Source organism: Geotrypetes seraphini, chromosome 9 (genome assembly GCF_902459505.1).
Source record: "Geotrypetes seraphini chromosome 9, aGeoSer1.1, whole genome shotgun sequence".
Classification (NCBI taxonomy): Eukaryota; Metazoa; Chordata; class Amphibia; order Gymnophiona; family Dermophiidae; genus Geotrypetes; species Geotrypetes seraphini.
This window is the reverse complement of record NC_047092.1, coordinates 77,986,145-78,006,551: the sequence shown is the minus strand read 5'-3', so window position 1 is coordinate 78,006,551 and position 20,407 is coordinate 77,986,145. Positions and strand designations below refer to the sequence as shown.

General features: G+C 44.9%; 1 protein-coding gene across 7 annotated transcripts in view; it reads left to right on the top strand.

Moving 5' to 3' along the window:
* The window catches only part of TBC1D30 (TBC1 domain family member 30), a 185,369-nt gene that overhangs the window by 146,092 nt on the left and 18,870 nt on the right, over positions 1-20,407 (top strand). For all 7 annotated transcript variants that reach the window (XM_033959126.1, XM_033959125.1, XM_033959127.1 and 4 more), the window contains one exon: positions 6,559-6,671. In XM_033959126.1, the coding sequence (XP_033815017.1) occupies positions 6,559-6,671 (113 nt within the window). The remainder of the gene's footprint in view (positions 1-6,558; positions 6,672-20,407) is intronic.

Below are 20,407 nucleotides of genomic sequence, written 5' to 3'. Positions count from 1 at the left end.
TTTATAAGCTGTGTGCTCTAGTAGATTCTAATTGAATATACAATCACATTGATTCTAATAATGTGAAAATAGAATAGATTTGCAAAAAGAGGAATACATTTGCTGACCAGCTGTAAGAAAAACTAAAATACCATTATAACATTCTTCAGTAATAAATTACCTTGAAACACACAGAAAAAATCTGGGTACAGCAGGCTAACTAGGAAAATATGGCAGTCTATACTCTCAATTTTGAAAATGGTCAATTTGTCCATCCTAACATTAAGATCCAGAAAGGCATATTTAAGAACATAAGAATTGCCGCTGCTGGGTCAAACCAGTGGTCCATCGTGCCCAGCAGTCTATTCATGCGGTGGCCCTTAGGTCAAAGACCAGTGCCATATTTTAATTTAGCCTTACTTGCATATATTCTGTTCTAGTAGGAACTTATCCAACCTTGTCTTGAATCCCTGAAGGTGCTTTCCCCTATAACAGCCTCCAGAAGAGCGTTCCAGATTTCTACCACTCTCTGAGTGAAGAACATAAGAACATAAGCAGTGCCTCCGCCGGGTCAGACCACAGGTCCATCCCGCCCAGCAGTCCGCTCCCGCGGCGGCCCAAACAGGTCACGACCTGTCAGAATCATCAGAAGGGGCTCCCTTGCCACCTTGGCTTCCCATTTAAGTCCTGCCTTCCTATCGAAGCCCTAGCCCTCCGGTCTTTCACATGCACGACCTGGTTGGTTTTTACTCATTACCTGGTTAACTTTCTATACTTGTGTTACATCCCAGCTCCTCCTTCAGTATCCCATGATCCCTTTATCCCTCAGGAATCCGTCCAATCCCTGTTTGAATCCCTGGACCGTACTCTGCCTGATCACTTCCTCCGGTAATGCATTCCAAGTGTCCACGACCCTCTGGATGAAAAAAAACTTCCTTGCGTTTGTTTTGAACCTATCTCCCTTCAGTTTCTCAGAATGCCCCCTCGTATTAGCTGTCCCCTTCAGTCTGAAGAATCTGTCCCTATCCACCCTCTCTATGCCCCTCATGATCTTGAAGGTTTCTATCATATCTCCCCTGAGCCTCCTTTTCTCCAGAGAGAAGAGCCCCAGCCTATCCAGCCTCTCGGCGTATGGGCAGTGTTCCAGCCCTCTTACCATTCTCGTTGCTCTCCTTTGGACTCTTTCAAGTACCGCCATGTCCTTCTTGAGGTGCGGCGACCAATACTGAACGCAGTATTCCAGATGTGGGCGCACCATCGCTCGATACAGTGGCATGATGACTTCCTGTGTTCTGGTTGTTATGCCCTTCTTTATGATGCCCAGCATCCTGTTGGCTTTTTTCGAGGCTGCCGCGCACTGTGCAGATGGCTTCAGTGATGCATCCACCAGCACACCCAAGTCTCTCTCTTCCTTACCTTTGTACGGAATCTTTTCCCTTCTAACTTTAGCGAGTGCCCTCTCGTTCTCTTCACCTTGGAGAGGGTGAACAGTCTCTCTTTCACTACTAAGTCAATTCCCTTCAGTATCTTGAATGTTTCGATCAAGTCCCCTCTGTTTTCTCTTCTCAAGGGAGAAGAGGCCCAGTTTCAAGGAGATTCCCTGGCTGTGCTTTTGTTTTGTCTGATATATATTTTTTTTAGATAACCTTGATAGGCGATATATAAAATCCTAATAAAACTTGAAACTTGTTGAAGTTATCAATGCAAAAAAAAAAAAAAAGGCAAGCTTTTATTACATCTTGATTTACTATGGGAGTCAGCAACCTGCAGTATCTCAGTGCCACAAGTTGCTGACTCCCATTGCAAATTAATAATTCTGCTTATGAGCCACCTCACAAGTAGTGTTACTCCAGTACTCCCACCCCATCCCCTTGATCCTTAATCCCTACCCCGGAGTTCTACAGTCCATACTTGATGGTCCAGTGGGAGTCATTGAGGATCTTTCTGCCTAGTCATGCCTGTCTGACACGCACCATCTCCCAAAATGGTGCCCCTAGTGGGATCTTCCAGCAAAAATTGCAACTAAATACTTATAATTTGATATTGAATTGCAGGAAGTGTTTAGTTGTAATTATTGCTGTTAAAGATAGTTCAACCAGTTATTTAGATTAGGGGATAGTTACTTTTCATATGGGGTATAAGGGTGTGGAATAATTTGTTCCTTTAATAAATGATGTAATAATTTAAAAACTGTGCTATGTGTTGACTCAGATTTCCTTTGTCTAATATTACATTTTGTATAAAGACCCAAAAACATTTGTGTGACATATATGCAATAACTGGGTAAATCAGGAGGGGGAGAACTTTTTCACATCACTGTACATAAAACACCCTGAAGGAAATTTGGGGCCTGTGTTGGTCATTTTGGATGAGAAATTCTCCCCACCCCCACCCTTTTTTGTTATGTTTAACCATGTCTCGAGCTGAGCTAGTGAGCCTGGAGATGATTATAGTATTTTTTTTCTACCAGCTTTACCCTTCCCTTCAGTGTGAATATTTTCCTTTACCTGCAGAGCACTAGCCCTAGAATCTTGACCTCAATACTAATTGCAAATATAGCAGAAACAAATTCACTACCACATATACTTTTTTTTTACCTTAAAAATTTTATATCATCGCTTATTCTATTCTTTCAAATTTTGAATGTAATTCTTGTTTTTAGTTTGAATGTAATCCGCCTTGAACCGCAAGGTAATGGCGGAATAAAAATCACTAATGTAATGTAATATACTTCCACTATTACTCAAGTGTGACACAAGTTCTCGCAAGGCAAATGAGAATTAGCTTTACAGAAAAAATGTGTATATTTGTTTTATAAGTATATTCTACAGCACATAGACTATATTTTTGGAAAACTTAAGTGATGTTTGTGTAGTATTTCATCCTTTTAGCAGATTTTGGTCAATTTTACAATCCTTTGGGATTACCGTATTTTCTCGCATATAACGCGCACGTTATACGTGGTTTTTACGTACCGCGCACACCCTACGCGGTCGTTGGGGGGAGGGGGGTTTGCGTCGAGGGCAGGAGAGCCTGGGATCCCTTCTGCCCGTAATGTAGTGCGGGGTGGGGGGAGGGGGTCGCCGTGGCCAGGAGGGTTTGGGCTCCCTCCTGGCCCGAACAACTAGCGGGGGTGGGGGTCGCCAGGGCCAGGAGGACTTGGGCTCCCTCCTGGCCCGATATTGTCGGGGAGTTGGGGAGTCGGCGGGGTAAGAGGGCTTGGGCTCCCTTTTGCCCGATGTGTCGGGGAGTCGGGTGGGGGGCAAGAGGGCTTGAGCTCCCTCTTGCCCCGATCGTGTCGGGGGTGCCGCGGTTGGCTGGGGCAAGAGGGCTTGAGCTCCCTCTTGCCCCGATCGTGTCGGGGAGTCGGGACCGCCAAGAGGAAACAGCAGGACACCGGTAGGAGCTTCTACATGATGGGGGGGTCGGGAGGCTGTAGGGGTGCGAGCGGTCTTTCAAGGTGGGGGTGCGGGTGGGAGTGCGTGCGAGCGGTCCTTCGGGGTGGGGGTGCGGGTGCGTGCGAGCGGTCCTTCGGGGTGGGGGTGCGAGCGGTCCTGCGAGGGGGGGGGTGAATCGGACGTCGGGGGGCATCAGGTTTTCAGGGTGGGGACAGGACTTCAAGGGGGAGAGGAGAGTCGGGGCGGGCGAAAGGAGAGTCGGGGTGGCCAGAGGAGAGTCGGGGCGGGTGAAAGGAGAGTCGGGCAGCGACGGGAGAGTTGGGCAGCATGCGCGGTATACGGGTGTGCGTGGTATATAAAAATTTCTGTACATAAATTTGTGTTTTTCGCGCGCTATACCCATGTGCGCGTTTTACACGGGTGCGCGTTATCTAAATACGGTAGTCATTTTGTCATTGTAAGCCTCATTGTCAAGCAATATTGTGATATTCTGTTAGACTTTACCCAGTGGCGTACCTAGCATATGTGACACCCGGGGCCCATCATTTTTTGGCACCCCCCCATCTGTACAAAAAACATGATTTTTAGTAACAAGCCACATGTCACACATGAGTACCTAGGAAAAGGCAGCATCTTACATACTGCAGTGAGCAGTACAACATCAATACACCCATTGTAAAACTAAACAAGCCAGACTAGTACAGATCAATCCTACACCGTCAATCCTAACAGAAAACCATGTCTTTCGAACACAGAAAACACCTTCGCCTATTATGGAATATGTCATCACAAACTAACCCCTCCCCCTTTTACAAAACTGTAATGTGAATTTTAGCCACGGTGGTAAAAGCTCCAACACTCATAGAATTCTGAGCATCAGAGCTGCTACCACCACGGCTGGCGCTAAAAAACACTCCACAGTTTTGTAAAAGGGGGGGATAAAATAGAAATACATAGACAAAGGTTAAATTGAACCAGCAAGAAGCTGGACTCTGCATACAATGCAACACCACAGAAACAGTGACACAGGTCTCCTAAAGCAATAAATAAATAGAAAATTTTTGTTCTACCTTTGTCTTCTCTGGTTTCTGCTTTCCTCATCTTCATGTTACTCTCTTCCTTCCATCCACTGTCCCTCTTCTCTCTGCATCTTCCATTTGCTCTATTACTGTGCCTCGCCCTTTTTCCCTCCTTCCAAATTGGTCTGGCACCCATTTTCTTCCTTCCGCTCCTCCCATAGTCTGGCATCTCTGTCTTCTTCTCTGCCAGCGTCTTCTCCCAACTCTCTCTTCCCCATTTCCCTTCAGCATCTTCTCCCCACTCTTCCCCATTTTCCTGCAGCATCTTCTCCCCACTCTTTGTTCCTCATTTCCCTTAAGCATCTTCTCCCCACTCTCTGTTCCCCATTTCCATTCAGCATCTTCTTCCCACTCTGTCTTCCCCATGTGCTTTCAGTGTACTTCTCCCCCCTCTGTCTTCCCCATGTGCTTTCAGCGTCCTTCTCCCCCCGCTGCTTTACCCTGTTTTCCTCTCCACCCCACCTTTTCTTCCTTTCTCCCTCCCTGCCCCTTACCTTCGTGGCGCTTTCTCCCCCCCCCGGCCCAAACAACAGGCCCGGTCCAACAAATCTCCCTGCCCTGTGGCCGGCGATGTCTAAACTGCCTTCTTACAGCAGCCGGAGCGTTGTAGTTGCATATGGCTGCTGTAAAGGTTGTCTCTGATGCAACTTCCGGTTGCATCAGAGATGACCTTTATGGCAGAAACACACAACTTCAATGCTCTAGCTCAGGGGTGCCCACACTTTTTGGGCTTGCGAGCTACATTTAAAATGACCAAGTCAAAATGATCTATCAACAATAAAATTAAAAAAAAAACACAAAGCACACTGTACGATGAGAAAATGTTAATTATCATTCCTATTCTGGGGTTTTTTCAAAGAGGTCAAGGCAGATGACTCTATGCACTGTCACCTCAGTAACAACCATACAAAAATAGACAAATACCCCCCCTCCCTTTTTACTAAACACAATAGCAGTTTTTAGCGCAGGGAGCTGCGCTGAATGCCCAGGGCTGCTCTCGATGCTCATAGGCTCCCTGCGCTAAAAACCGCTATTGTGGTTTAGTAAAAGGGGGGCCATAGTGCAAAATAAAGAGAGCAGATATAAATTCAGACACATTTTGATCACTAAATTTAAAATAAAATAATTTTTTCTACCTTGTTTGGTGATTTCATGAGTCTCTGGTTGCACTTTCTTCTTCTGACTGTGCATCCAATCTTTCTTCCCCCCCTTTCCTTCCTCCCTCCCGTGGTCTGGCATCTCTATCAGCCCCTTCCCTTGCTTCCCTTGGATGTTTGGCATCTTTTCTCCCCATCCTCGCGTTCCAGCATCTCTCTTACCCTCCCCATGCTATACCTTCCCCCCCCCCATGGGCAGGATCCGGTGCTTGCTCATTGTTCTTCCCAGCAGCACTGCTGCAACTCTTCGGGCCACCGGCAGCATGAATGAAGTAAACATGCTGCCTTCAGTGACCCAGTTCTGGCCTCCTTTTTTTTTTTTTTCAGTGACACCTAAAGCCACCGCCACCCCAAGCTCGTCTTCCCTGCGTCAGGCCGACCAGCCTTCCTCTCCCCGACGTCAATTCTGCCATCGGAGAGGAAGTTCCGCCCAGCTAGGCAGCGATTGGCTGGCCCAAACTTCCTCTCCGACGGCAGAATTGACGTCGGGGAGAGGCAGGCTGATCGGCCCGGTACAGTTTTCCGGACCTTGCCGGCTGTGCACCCCCCCCTAAGGCTGCACCTGGGGCGGACTTCCCCCCCCTTAGTACGCCACTGACTTTACCCCTTCTAGTCCTTGGTTGCACTTTTGATGTATCTCTTTTCATACTTCATTGTAAGTAATTGCATAAAATTATAAGATTTTATTTTAATTGAATAAAGAAATGATTCTAGTTAACATTTAAACTGAACCATTTTTTAAAATTAAAACTGTCATGATTTTATACTTTATGTTGCTGGTATGTTTCCTGTAGAAGTATCATATCTTTTTGATTTAACAAGCCTTTTTCATTTGTAAATGTGTAAATGTTTTCTTGAATATAGTCTGTTTCATATTATTATGTTATACATTGCAAATAGTCACCAAATAATATTTAAAGAAATTCATTTTGGGTTTTTTCTTAGACAGTTTATTCTATGGCGCAGTTCCCATTCCCACAACTGTCAGAATTAAGAGAGAAGTATACATACAACATTACTCCATTTCCTGCACCTGTAAAATCAACTTCAATTTCAGGGTAAGCGAACAATGCCCATAAAACTTGGGCTTTTTGATCTAATCAACTTTTAACTACTGTTTCCAGATGACAGAACTAAACTGAATGGCTGTGCTGTTTGATTTTGTTATGAAAGTAGGATGGAGGTGGAGGGGCTGTCCAACAGGAGGTTAGAAGGTTGCTTGCATTGTAGAGAGGCAGTAGCCATTTGAATTGCTTTTATGAAGCGAAGTACAGATATTGTGTACATCACAATTTAAGAACCTGTTAATTAAATGTTAAATTTAAAAAAAGTTGATTTAGAAATCGGTCCAAAATTTAACATCATAAGCAAGAGAGAAAAAAACAAATTGATCATTCAGGTACTCCAGTAATAGTACAGGTATGCAAATAAAACTTGACAAGTAACAAGACATGCCTTCCATTCAGCCTTCCTAGAAAGAAACAAAGCAAATAACTCACACGTGCACAGTGAAGTTGTAGGAAATAAGAAATATTACTTGGCTTTCTTTAGTACAGCAAATGCAGACACTTTGTCTAGTGTACAAACAATCAGAAGAAACCCACAAACAAGGATGTGCCCCTAATTCCTAAAGTGATGATCACGTTCGATGAAATATGATGGGTACCTCATCATTTAACATAAGAACATAAGTGTTGTCACACCGGGATAGACCAAAAGTTCTTCAAGCCCAGTATATTGTTTCCAGCTGTGGCCAATCCAGGTCATAAGTACCTGGCAAAGTCCCAAAAGAGTAAAACAGATACTGTTTATCTTAGAAATAAGCAGTAGATTTTCCCTAGGCCATCTTAATAATGTCTTTTCTTTTAGGAAATTATCCAAACTTTTTAAAACCCTGCTAAGCTAACTATTTTTACTGCATTCTCTGGCAAAGACTTCCAGAGCTTGAGTGAAGAAATATTTTCTCTAGTATTTTTCACATTTATTACTTCATTGCATGCTTCCTAGTCCTAGTATTTGTGGAAAGGATAAACAAGTAAAAAAGCAAGTCACATCTACCCATTCCATTTCACTCAGTATTTTATAGACCTCTATCATATTTTCCCTGAGCTGTCTCTTCTTCAGGACAAAGAACTCTAGGCTCTTTAGCCTTTCTGCATAAGGAAGTCGTCCCTTGCCTTTTATCATTTTTCTGGCTCTTTATGCCTTTTCTAATTCTGCTGTATCTTTTTTTTTTTTTTTTTTAGATGCGGCTGCACTATGGAGCGATAAAAGAGCATTTTAATATTCTCATCTTTATTTTCCATTCCTTTCTTGATAATTCCTAACATTCTATTTGCTTTCTTAGCCATGCTGCACATTGAGCTGAGAATTTCAAAGTATCCTCAACGATATCACCTAGATCCTTTTTCTGGACAGTGGCTCCTAACGTGGAACCCTGAATCACGTAGCTGTAGTTAGTTCCTCTTTCCCACATGCATTACTTTACACTTGCTTGCATTAAGTCATTAGCTACTTTGATGCCCAGTCTTCCAATCTTTCCAGTCTTCCAATCTTTCACAATCCTCTTGCGATTTACAACTTTGAACAACTTTGTGTCATCAGCAAATTTAATTATCACACTGGTTATTCCCATCTCTAGATCATTGATAAATATGTTAAAAAGGAGTAGTCTCAGCACAGACCTCTGGGGAACCGACTATGTCTTCAATGAAGCTCTCTCAATTGTTAACCAGCTCTCCAGGTGTGGCCTCCTCACCTGGGTTCTCAAACAAAGCGACTTCCACTGAGCAAGAGACCATGGCCTCAACCCATTCCACAGCTGGGCATGGTGTGCAGGATAAATCCTTGGGGGAGACAATGGCATGTCTGGTCCCAAGTCAAGTTCAAGTTTTTGTATTTAATATACCGCCTAAAAACCTAAGCAGTTTACATATAAACTAACTTTTATACAAAAGTTTGAATATGTAAAAACAACAAAGGGGAAACAAACATAATCTAAAACTACAACGGATATCACAAGATACAGAAGAAAAAAATGGGAAAAGGATACATCATATAAGATAAAAGGACGGGGTAAGGCTAAGACCAAGAGGACGTTCAGAAGAGCCCTAAGAATGAAAGAAACTCTAGGAAATGGGAGTTGTTTTAAACGTGGAAAGCATCTTGAAATAGAAAGGCTTTTAGGCCTGATTTAAATTTGGAAATACAGTGTTCTTGTTTTGAAGAGGGAGTGAGTTCCACAGGGATGGTGCAACAACTGAGAAGATGGTGTTGCAAGAGGTACCATAAACTGTTTGGCACATGGAGGGGACAGTAAGAAGAGACTGTTGAGTTGACCGAAGTTGTCTTGCAATAATATTAGGGGGTCAGTAATCTGTCAATAAAGACTGGAAAATGGATGGATTGAACCTTAAATGTAAGGAATAATGTTTCAAATGTTATCTTGTGAGCTATTGGCAACCAGTGTGAGTCTTTTCCGATATGCATCTATGACATCCCTTTACAAGAAGTTGTTATGCTTAAAATTCTAGGCATTATCATCAACTAAAAATTAAGTTACCATGAACAGATTAGCACTTAAAAGTAGCTTTTACAGATTACAAATGATAAGATCCTTGCCTAATTTCCTCAAACCATACTCCTTAAATATTCTGGTACACTCCTTAGTTATTTCAAAACTTGACTACTGTAACTCCCTTTATAAAGGTATCACTGAAAAAGAATTGAGACGGCTCCAGATAATCCAAAATACCGCAATAAAAATTATTACAAAATCTAGAAAATTCGATCATGTTACACCCCTCCTGAAGAATGCACACTGGCTTCCTGTCACTCATAGAATTACCTTCAAAATAGCCATATTAACATTTAAAGTCCTGTCATCCAAATTATCTTTATTCATAGAGTTCTCATTCCTCACTCTCAAGATCATTAAGATCTAACAATCAAAATCTATTATCTATCCCTTCTTTGAGAACTATTAATACACGACGGTCTACTATTTTTTCTGTCACAGCCCCCTGCTCTGGAATTCCTTGCCCATCCAGTTGAGGGAGGAAAAATTTTTAGATAGATTTAAGAGAAAATTGAAAAGTTTTTTATTTAAAGATGCCTTTGAACCTTAAAATTCCCAGAAAGGCTCACTTTCAAGTAGAAAATTCCTTACCTACTGATGTTCCAAATTGACTCCTGTTGATGCCCTCTAACTGGCTTCGTCTCCTCCTGATTTGTTATTTTTGTTATGATTTGTTAATCATTGTAGTTCTTCCCATTTTCCATCTTGTACCGTGCATCTGTCAATATTGTTGTCCTAGTCCATGTTAATGTCTGCTCTAAAACATATGTCTTTCCCTCTTTTTTAAATTGTAAATCACTTAGAAGCTTGATAAGCAGTCAAATCAAATTTTAAATAAAACTTGAAAACTTGAGGAGTCATGTGATCATATATTTTAGCCTTGTAGATGATTTTAACTGCCGTAATTTGTATGAATTGTAGCCTTCTGATAACCTTTTGAGTGATACCTTGGTAAAGTGAGTTACAATAATCTGAGAAATCACTAATGAATGGATAAGAACTGAAAGAGATTTGGTGTCCAGAAGAGAATGTAAGGAATGGATCATTTTGAGCTTGAAGAAACACTTGCAGACTACTGAGCTAATCTGTTGATCTTCAGAGATTAATTTATTAATTATTATTATTATTTTTTTTTACTGGAAATAAGAGAGTTTTAATCTTACCAGTGTTCAGAGAAAGCATGTTTTCTGCTAGCCAGTCACTAATTGTGTCTAATTTCACTCGTGCTATATGTTTGGAGGGAGTGGAGAAGTTGTATGTCTTCGGTATAGGCAAAGACTGTAAAGCTGATTGATTGTGCTAAGGTATGTTTTGGTTCCCGTGAAATGTTTAGCCTATTTGATTCATGACCCTCCTTAATATATAATGCTACACCACCACCAATCCAATGCACCCTATCGCTGCGATATAATTTGTACCCTGGTATCACAGAGTCCCATTGGTTGTCTTCCTTCCACCAGGTCTCAGAGATGCCTATTTTATCTATCTTTTCATTTAGTTTATTCTAACGATCTCATCTTGTTTCTTAGACTTGCATATAGACATTTCAAATAATGTTTGCTATTCCTATTTACAACTTGCTTAGCAGTTGACATGGATAATTTGCAATCTTTAAAATCAGTTTGCTCTATATTTAAGGACACCTGGTCTCCTATGATCTCTATTACATCCTTGCTATTGGGATGCCCTATCTTCTCTGTTTTGGTGATATCTTTTAGCTATCTTGTTCAGAACCATGATCTTTTTAGTGACTGTTTGCCATCCCCCCAGTTTCGAGTTTAAAAGTTACTCTGTCTCCTTTTTAAATATTGATGCCAGCAACCTAGTTCCACCCTGGTTAAGGTGGAGCCCATTTTTATGGAATAAGCTCCCCCCTTCTCCAGAATGTTGGCCAGTTCCTAAGAAATCTAAAACCCTCCTCCCTGCACCATTGTCTCATCCACAAATTGAGACTCTAGTGCTCTGCCTGTCTCTTGGGTCCTGTGCATAGAACAGGGAGCACTTCTGAAAATGCTACCCTGGTGGCTCTAGATTTTAGCTTCCAGAACATTCCTACCATATTTCCCTATGTCATTGATACCCACATGTACCAAGCTAGCAGGCTCCTCCCCAGCACTTTCAAAAATCTTATCTTCCACCTTCACTCTAGGCAGGCACCCAGCTTATCTGCATGCCTGATGATTGAAACTCCCCCGCCCTAACCCTTCTCTCCTGGGCAGAAACCCCTAGAGACACATTCTTGGTGTGAGAGGATATTGCATTCCCTGGAGGGCAGATCTGGCTATAGGATCACTTCCTGCCTCTCCACAATGATATTCTCCCTTCAGGAGACCTTTCTCCTCTATGGCAGCACAGAGGTTGCCAGACTGGAGGTGGGATTTCTCTACTGTGTTCTGTAGGCCTCCTCTATATATATCTCTGCCTCTGCTTCTCCATTCTCCAATGTTAACCAAGGCCACTTTTCTTCCTTCTCCTTCCTCACCAGCTCCAGCATCTCTCCAGCTGCTCCCCCTCCCACCAGAGCTAGCATTTGTCCTGCTCCCCAGCCAACTCTGCTTCCCTGCTCACTAAGTCCAACATATTTTTTTTTCCTCCCACCACCTACCGTGTCTAACATATATCTCCTTTTTCTTCCCTACCTCCGCTCCCCACCCTCATGAAAATTAACATTTCTGACTCCCTCCTTGGCTTCCCCCACTATCTACCCTCTTATGTAGCAAACTGACCTCTAGCAGTGCATAAAAATTCACCAGCAGTGGTCAGGCATTCCCATTTTGAAAGATGGCAGTGCAAGAGGCAGGAGCAATTGGACATTACTCATGCCTGGTTAGGGAATGACCAGGGTTATTTGGCTGGAGCCAACCTAGTTTTCTTCAGGGGCCATCACTGACTCACAGGCTTTACAATAAAGAATACTGCCCTAAAATTCCCTTCCCTCCTAGAGCTGTAAATGGTAAGCCTGTCACATGATCAGAAGACTTGAGAAGGGAGTCAAACAGGTCAATTATGTAATCAATCTGGTTTTATTTTGATTTATGTCATAGATTTCTAAATTAAAGAGAACAGGTTAATTTTTTTCTGCTTGGATTTTCAGAAGATAGAACAGTTTTCAAATTTCATATCGCACAAAGTGATCAGAGTATTGCTTTGTGTTCAACATATTTTTGCTTTCCAGTGGAATAGGAATGGTATGCTAAACCGGAGGGTTGTCCATGCCTGCTCACAAGCATTTTACAGAAGATGTCAATCACAGCTTTTCAGTTCCTCCTTCTCCCTGGTCTCTGTGGCACTCTTCAGTTCTTCCTTCTGCAGGCAAGCATGAAGGTGTCATCCTGATCTGCTTCCTTTATTTCTTTATTTTTGCTCTGTTTGTTGTGGTCTTTTTCGGTTGTTCACAGGTTTTACCTGGCTCCAGGACCGGCTGCTTGGAGAAGAGCAGACTTTGCAGCTGGCATCTTTTAGGGACCTATTCAGCTAGCCTGATGAATATCTGTGGAGCTCAGGGCTCCAAGCTCTCAGCATTTGCTCACTTCGTTGACTCAATTAGGAGCTTGAGCGCAGGCTATTAGGCATCAATAGTATCCTTCGGACGCTCACAGTGCCGTGTGCGGTTTTGCCCTCCCTTCTCATTTTTGGGGGATGGTGAGGCCTGTGGAGGTTCAGTCCAACTGAGGAACAACTGGCAGCCCAAAGATCTTGGTGTGACAACTGATGGGTAGCTTGAGGCAGAAAATCCCTCCAGATCCAGCTACTCTCTCAAGGAGATGAGACATGCTGCAGCAGAGCATTCCAGACTAAGAAACTAGAGCCTGACAGATTCTGTGCCCCTGCCTCAGCTTTTGCTAGCAGGAATAGAATACTTAGCACAGGGGTGCCCAACGCGTCGATCGCGATCGACCAGTAGCTCAGGAAGGCAACTCGAGTCGATCGCACTCGTGTTGCCGTCCTGATCTACGGGCCGATCAGCCTTCCTCTCCAGTGTTCTCCCTAGGGCCTTTTAGCTGGGCGGTCCGCCCAGCTGTCATCTGCCGCTGCTGAACATTAAAAAAACCCCCAAAAAAACCGGCTTGGAGATTTCAGCCCCTAGCGAACTTATGCTCCGGGCTCTAACGTGTGCGTGCAGGCTTCTCTTCTCTTCCCTCTGAAACCGGAAGTTATGCCCGGGGAGGGGGAAGGGGGGGAGAAGGGAAGCCTGCACGCACACGTTAGAGCCCGGAGCATAAGTTCGCTACGGGCTAAGGCGGGAGACATGTTAGTGAAGCATTTCCTCTTCTTGCTGCCGGGTCCTGCCTACTTTCTGTTTCCGCGAAGGCAGGACCCGGCAGCATTTCCCCCAACAGTTCCTCGCGATGCTGGTCGGCCGAAGCAGGGAGAGGTTGGGGCGTCGTCGGCTTTTGGGCGTGTTATTGGCGTCGGCTTTCGGGCCTGTTATTGGTGGCGGTTTGGGTCCTGGTCCCCGATGGCAGTTTGGGTCCCCGATGGCAGTGGCAGTGTCTTGGGGGAGGGCAGGGAGAAAGAAAGAAAGAAAAAGGGCAGGCAGGGAGACAGAAGGAAAGAAGAGAAACAGAAAAAAAGGAAAGGGAGGCAGAGAGAAAGAAAGGGCAGGGAGAGAGGAAGGAAAAGTTGGGGGAGGGAATGAGGTGTGGAGGAGAGGAAGCATACAGGCTGAAAGAAGGGAAGAAAGACTGGATGCACAGTCAGAAGAAGAAAGTGCAACCAGAGACTCATGAAATCACCAGACAAGGTAGGAAAAATGATTTTATTTTAAATTTAGTGATCGAAATGTGTCTCAATTTATATCTGCTGTCTATATTTTACACTAAGGTCCCCTTTTACTAAACCGCAATAGAGTTTTTTTTAGCGCAGGGAGCCTATGAGCGTCGAGAGCAGTGCTGGGCATTCAGCCTGCGCTCTAAAAACTGCTATCGTGGTTTAGTAAAAAGGGAGGGGGGTATATTTGTCTATTTTTGTATGGTTGTTACTGAGGTGATAGTGCATAGAGTCATCTGCTTTGACCTATTTGAAAAACCCTGGAATAGGAATGATAATTAACATTTTCTATGCGTACAGTGTGCGTTGTGTTTTTTTAAAATTTTATTGTTGGTAGATCATTTTGACTTGGTCATTTTAAAAGTAGCTCGCAAGCCCAAAAAGTGTGGGCACCCCTGACTTAGCAGATACCCTCAATTACATTATCTGAGTCATGGGAAAAGTATTAGCTTTTTCAGTCGCCACCAATCATATGCTTTGGATCAGACAATGGGTGGGTAATTCAACCTCCCTTTTAGAGGACAGATGCTGTATGGCAAGGGCCTAGATGATCTCATGGCCAGTGTACAAGATTGTCGGCCCAAATCTGTACCAAACAGCAGACCCTGAGTGCCTAGAAGCCAGAGCTGGAGGTCCTTTCATGGCTTACTGCGCTGTCATCAAAATTCCATGGGAACCTCCACTTAGACAGCCTTTCAAGGTTCCACACAGAGATTGTCTGGGTTCAGGAGGAACCAGGGTTCAAGTTCCCATTCTGCAGTGCTAGTCAATCAAATCAACTCTCACAACACTCCTCTGAAGATTGGAGGTCGACTCTTGGATTTTCTGGAGGCTTGGGACCATATAACTTCTGACTGCTGGGTCCTAGATATTATCAAATAGGATTACAAGATAGAGTTTGCATACCCTCTCTCCAGCTGGTTTAAGGATTCGCCAGCAAGTCAGTCAGAAAAAGCAAACAGGATCAGAACAACACTACACAGATTGCTAGATATCCAAGCCATAGAACCAGTTCCTCCAGAAGCCTCGGGCTCCAGCAGATATTCCATATACTTTGTCGTGCCAAAAAAAGGTTCAGAAGAGTGGAGGTCCATTCTGGATCTCAAGTGTGTCAATGCGGCCCCGAGTGTTCCTCAGTTTTCATTAAAAACGCTCACATTGCAGCAGTGCAGCCAAGAGAATGTCTGGCTGCCTTAGATTTGACGGAAGCTTACCTTCACATTCTCATATTTCCAGAACACAAGAAATTCCTCAGATTCCATGTGCTGGAAAATCACTATCAATTCTCAGCATTTCTCTCTGAGTTAGGGACAGCACCCCGAATTTTCACCAAGGTTATGGTGATGGGTTGGCAGGTGCACCTGTACTTCGCCAACTGGCTTATCAAAGCACTGTCCTACCCATTGGGAGAAAAGTTGGTGGTAGCAGTTGTCAATATGCTGCACAGTCTGGGATGGATTGTGAACTTCTGGAAGAGACACCTGGTGCTGACACAGTCCCTGGAATACCTGGGAGTCTTATTCAATACAACGGAAGGCCAAGTCTTTCTTCCATAAGAACCCAAACAGAAGTTTTGTGCTCAGATTACAGCCTTGCTGACCAAGCCAGAGCCTACTTCATGGCATTTCCTGCACGTCCTGGGGGCCATGGCAGCCAAGATAGAGGTAGTGCCCTGGGCAAGGGCACACGTGACCCCTCCAGGATACATTTATGTCTCACTAGTCGCCTCAAAGAGACTACCTGCAAGTTCCGTTCCCCTTGACAGCCCAGCATGAGTTGGTAGCTTCATCCAGTCTTTGGCAAAGGGGATCCCCTTTCGGATCGATTCCTGGGTCATCCTAAAAATGGATATCGGCTTGTTTGGCTGGTGGTCTCATTGCAGTGATCACCTGGTCCAAGGCCAATGGACCCCATCCCAATGGGTCTATCAACAGACTGGAACTCTGAGCAATTTGGATGGCGCTGCTCTGACTGCAGTCTTTGCTAGAGGGCAAGGCAATCAGAGTCTCCTCCAACAATGCCACAGTGGTGGCTTATGTCAACAGGCAGGGAGGCACCAGGAGCGCATCTGACAGGATGTGAAAGCATTGTTCTGTTGGGCAGAAACACATCTTCAGGTGATATCTGTGGTGTAAGTGGCCAGAGTGGACAATGTTCAAGTGGATTACCTCAGTAGGCAGACATTAGATTTAGGAGAATGGACCTTGTCTCTGCAAGCATTCCAGGCCATTGTGAGCAGATAGGGGTTGCCTGACGTTCAATCTCATAGAAACATAGAAACATAGAAAGATGACGGCAGAAAAGGGCTATAGCCCATCAAGTCTGCCCACTCTACTGACCCACCCAATTTAGTCTGTGTGCTAATGACCCAACTCTTTAACTCGACCTTCTTAGTGATCCTACGTAGGTGTCCCATTTATTCTTAAAATCAGGCACGCTGGTGGCCTTGACCACCTGCACTGGAAGCTTGTTCCAGCGATCTATCACTCTTTCCGTGAAGAAGTACTTCCTGGTGTCGCCATTAAATTTCCCTCCTCTGAGTTTGAGCGGATGTCCTCTTGTGGCCGAGGGTCCTTTGGGAAAGAAAATGTCATCTTCCACCTCGACACGTCCTGTGATGTACTTAAATGTCTCAATCATGTCCCCCCTCTCCCTACGTTCCTCAAGAGTGTAGAGCTGCAGTTTGTGCAGTCTCTCTTCGTACGAGAGACCCTTGAGCCCCGAGATCGTCCTAGTGGCCATCCGCTGAACCGACTCGACTCTGAGCACGTCTTTATGGTAATGTGGCCTCCAGAATTGCACACAGTATTCCAGATGAGGTCTCACCATGGCTCTGTACAGTGGCATTATGACTTCAGGTTTCCGGCTGACGAAACTTCTATTGATACAACCCATCATCTGCCTTGCCTTGGATGAGGCCTTCTCCACTTGTTTGGCAGCCTTCATATCTGCACTGATGATTACTCCCAAATCTCGTTCTACTGAAGTCCTAGCTAATGTTTCTCCATTCAAGGTGTAAGTTCTGCATGAATTACCGCTACCGAGGTGCATGACCTTACATTTCTTAGCGTTGAAGCCCAGCTGCCAGGTCGAGGACCAGCATTCCAATGTAAGCAGGTCCTGCGCCATACTGTCCTGCAAGTTGCTTTCACTTACTATATTGCATAGTTTGGCGTCGTCGGCGAATAATGTTACTTTACCTTGAAGCCCTCGAGTCAAGTCCCCTATGAATATGTTAAAAAGGAGTGGACCCAGGACCGAGCCCTGCAGCACTCCGCTGGTCACCTCCGAAGTCTCAGAGAGGGTGCCATTGACCACCAGCCTCTGACGTCTGCCACTCAGCCAATCGTTGACCCATGTAGTCAGTGTCTCGCCTAACCCCTATATACAAATGCTAGGAGTCTAAGGACTAAAATGGGGGAGCTAGAAGTTATAGCCGGAAATAAGGACCTAGACATAATTGGAATCACAGAGACATGGTGGTCGGAGGACAACAAATGGGATGTGGCCCTACCAGGGTACAAACTCTACAGGAGGGACAGGGCACACAAGAAGGGGGGAGGAATAGCACTGTATATAAAGGACTCTATTCCTTCATCCAGAACAGAAACAACAATAAGGGCAGACAGTCTGGAGTCGTTATGGGTTAAGCTGACAGGAGGGGAAGGAGCTGACATCAAATTGGGACTGTACTATCGACCACCAGGACAGCCAGACGCAATCGACCTGGACCTGGAGGCCGAACTGAGACAGATGAGCAAAAGTGGAAGAGTGATGGTTATGGGGGATTTCAACTATCCAGGAATAGACTGGGACATTGGGCACTCAAATTGCACGAAAGAAACTACATTCCTAGAGGCGATAAGGGACTGTTTCATGGAGCAGCTGGTCACGGAACCAACGCGAGGGGAGGCCACCCTAGACCTAATCCTCAACGGGCTAGAGGGACCCGCAAAGGAAGTGGTGGTACTAGCACCGTTAGGAAACAGCGATCACAACATGATCCAGTACAAATTAAACATGGGAACATCAAAGGTGAAAAGAACCACAACGACTGCACTCAACTTCAGAAAAGGAAACTACAAGGTCATGAGGAAAATGGTACGAAAAAAGCTCAATAACAACTCAGGGAAGGTGAAGACCGTAAAGGAAGCCTGGACACTGCTTAAAGGCACAGTGCTCGGGGCACAAGACCTGTGTGTCCCAAGGTTTAGGAAAGGGTGCAAAAAAAATCGATCTAGAAACCCAGCATGGATAACAACTGCAGTTAAAAAGGCGATAAGCGATAAGAAATCATCCTTCAAAAAATGCAAAAAGGAACCAACAAAGGAAAACCAGGTAGAGCACAAAAGACACCAGAAACAATGTCATCAAGAGGTCAGGAAAGCAAAGAGAGAATATGAGGAAAAATTGGCAGGAGAAGCAAGAAACTTCAAACCCTTCTTCAGGTATGTGAAAGGGAAACAGCCAGCCAGAGAGGAAGTGGGACCACTGGACGACGGAGACAGGAAAGGAGCGATAATAGAGGAAAAAGAGATAGCTGACAGGTTAAACGAATTCTTCTCGTCAGTCTTCACCAGAGAGGACACATCCAATATTCCGGAACCCGAGGTAATTATAAACGGAGAACACGATGGTACAACTAGAGGTAAGCAAAGAGGATGTCCTCAGACAGATAGACAGACTGAAGAGCGACAAATCACCAGGCCCGGACGGCATCCACCCAAGGGTACTAAAAGAACTGAGAAACGAAATAGCAGAGACATTTCGCCAAATATGCAACCTCTCCCTAAAGACAGGGGAGATCCCAGAGGACTGGAAAATAGCAAATGTCACGCCCATCTTTAAGAAGGGATCAAGGGGTGACCCGGGAAACTATAGGCCTGTAAGCTTGACCTCAGTTCCAGGGAAGATGATGGAAGCAATGGTAAAGGACAAAATCTGCGAACACATAGAAAACAATGGACAACTGAAGGCGAGTCAGCATAGCTTCTGCAAGGGAAGGTCATGCCTCACGAACTTGCTGCACTTCTTTGAGGGAATAAACAACCAGATGGATAAGGGGGAATCCATAGACATCATTTACCTTGACTTCCAAAAAGCCTTCGACAAGGTACCTCACGAGCGGCTACTTAAAAAGCTGTGGAACCATGGGGTGCAAGGGGATATCTACCGATGGATCAAACACTGGTTGGCAGGCAGGAAACAGAGGGTTGGAGTGAAAGGCCAATACTCAGACTGGCAATGGGTCACGAGCGGAGTTCCACAGGGGTCGGTGCTGGGACCTCTACTGTTCAATATATTTATCAACGATCTGGAGGCGGGGAAAAAATGTGAGGTTATCAAATTTGCCGATGATACCAAACTCTGCAGCAGGGTTAGAAACACGGAAGACTGTGAAGACCTGCAAAGAGACCTAACGAGACTGGAAGACTGGGCAAAAAAGTGGCAAATGAGTTTTAACGTAGAGAAATGCAAGGTCATGCATGTAGGGAAAAAGAACCCGATGTTCAGCTACAAAATGGGGGGAACACTGCTAGGGGTGAGTACCCTTGAAAGGGACCTGGGGGTGATGGTCGACACATCACTGAAACCATCGGCGCAATGTGCGACAGCCTCAAAGAAAGCAAACAGAATGCTGGGCATCATCAAAAAGGGTATCACAACCAGGACGAAGGAAGTCATCATGCCGCTGTATCGCGCAATGGTGCGCCCGCACCTGGAGTACTATGTTCAATACTGGTCGCCGTACCTCAAGAAGGACATGGCGATACTCGAGGGAGTGCAGAGGAGGGCGACTAAACTGATAAAAGGTATGGAAAATTTTGCATACGCCGACAGGTTAAAAATGCTGGGGCTGTTCTCCCTAGAGAAGAGGAGACTTAGAGGGGACATGATAGAAACCTTCAAAATCCTTAAGGGCATAGAGAAAGTGAATAAGGATAGATTCTTCAAACTGTGGGGAGCCACAAGAACTAGGGGTCACTCGGAGAAATTGAAAGGGTACAGGTTTAGAACAAATGCTAGGAAGTTCTTTTTTACTCAGAGGGTGGTGGACACATGGAATGCGCTTCCGGAGGATGTGATAGGCCAGAACTCTGTACAGGGGTTCAAGGAGGGTTTAGATAGGTTCCTGGAGGATAGGGGGATTGAAGGGTACAGATATAACTTGAGGTAGGTTATAGAAGTGGACAGAAACCACTTCACAGGTCGCAGACCTGATGGGCCGCCGCGGGAGCGGACCGCTGGGCGAGATGGACCTCGGTCTGACCCAGTGGAGGCAACTTCTTATGTTCTTATTTCATCTTGCTTAACAGCCTGCGATGAGGGACGCTATCAAAAGCCTTACTGAAGTCTAAGTACACGATGTCCAGAGACTCTCCCGAGTCTAGCGTTCCTGTTACCCAGTCAAAGAAGCTTATGAGATTGGATTGTTAGGACCTACCC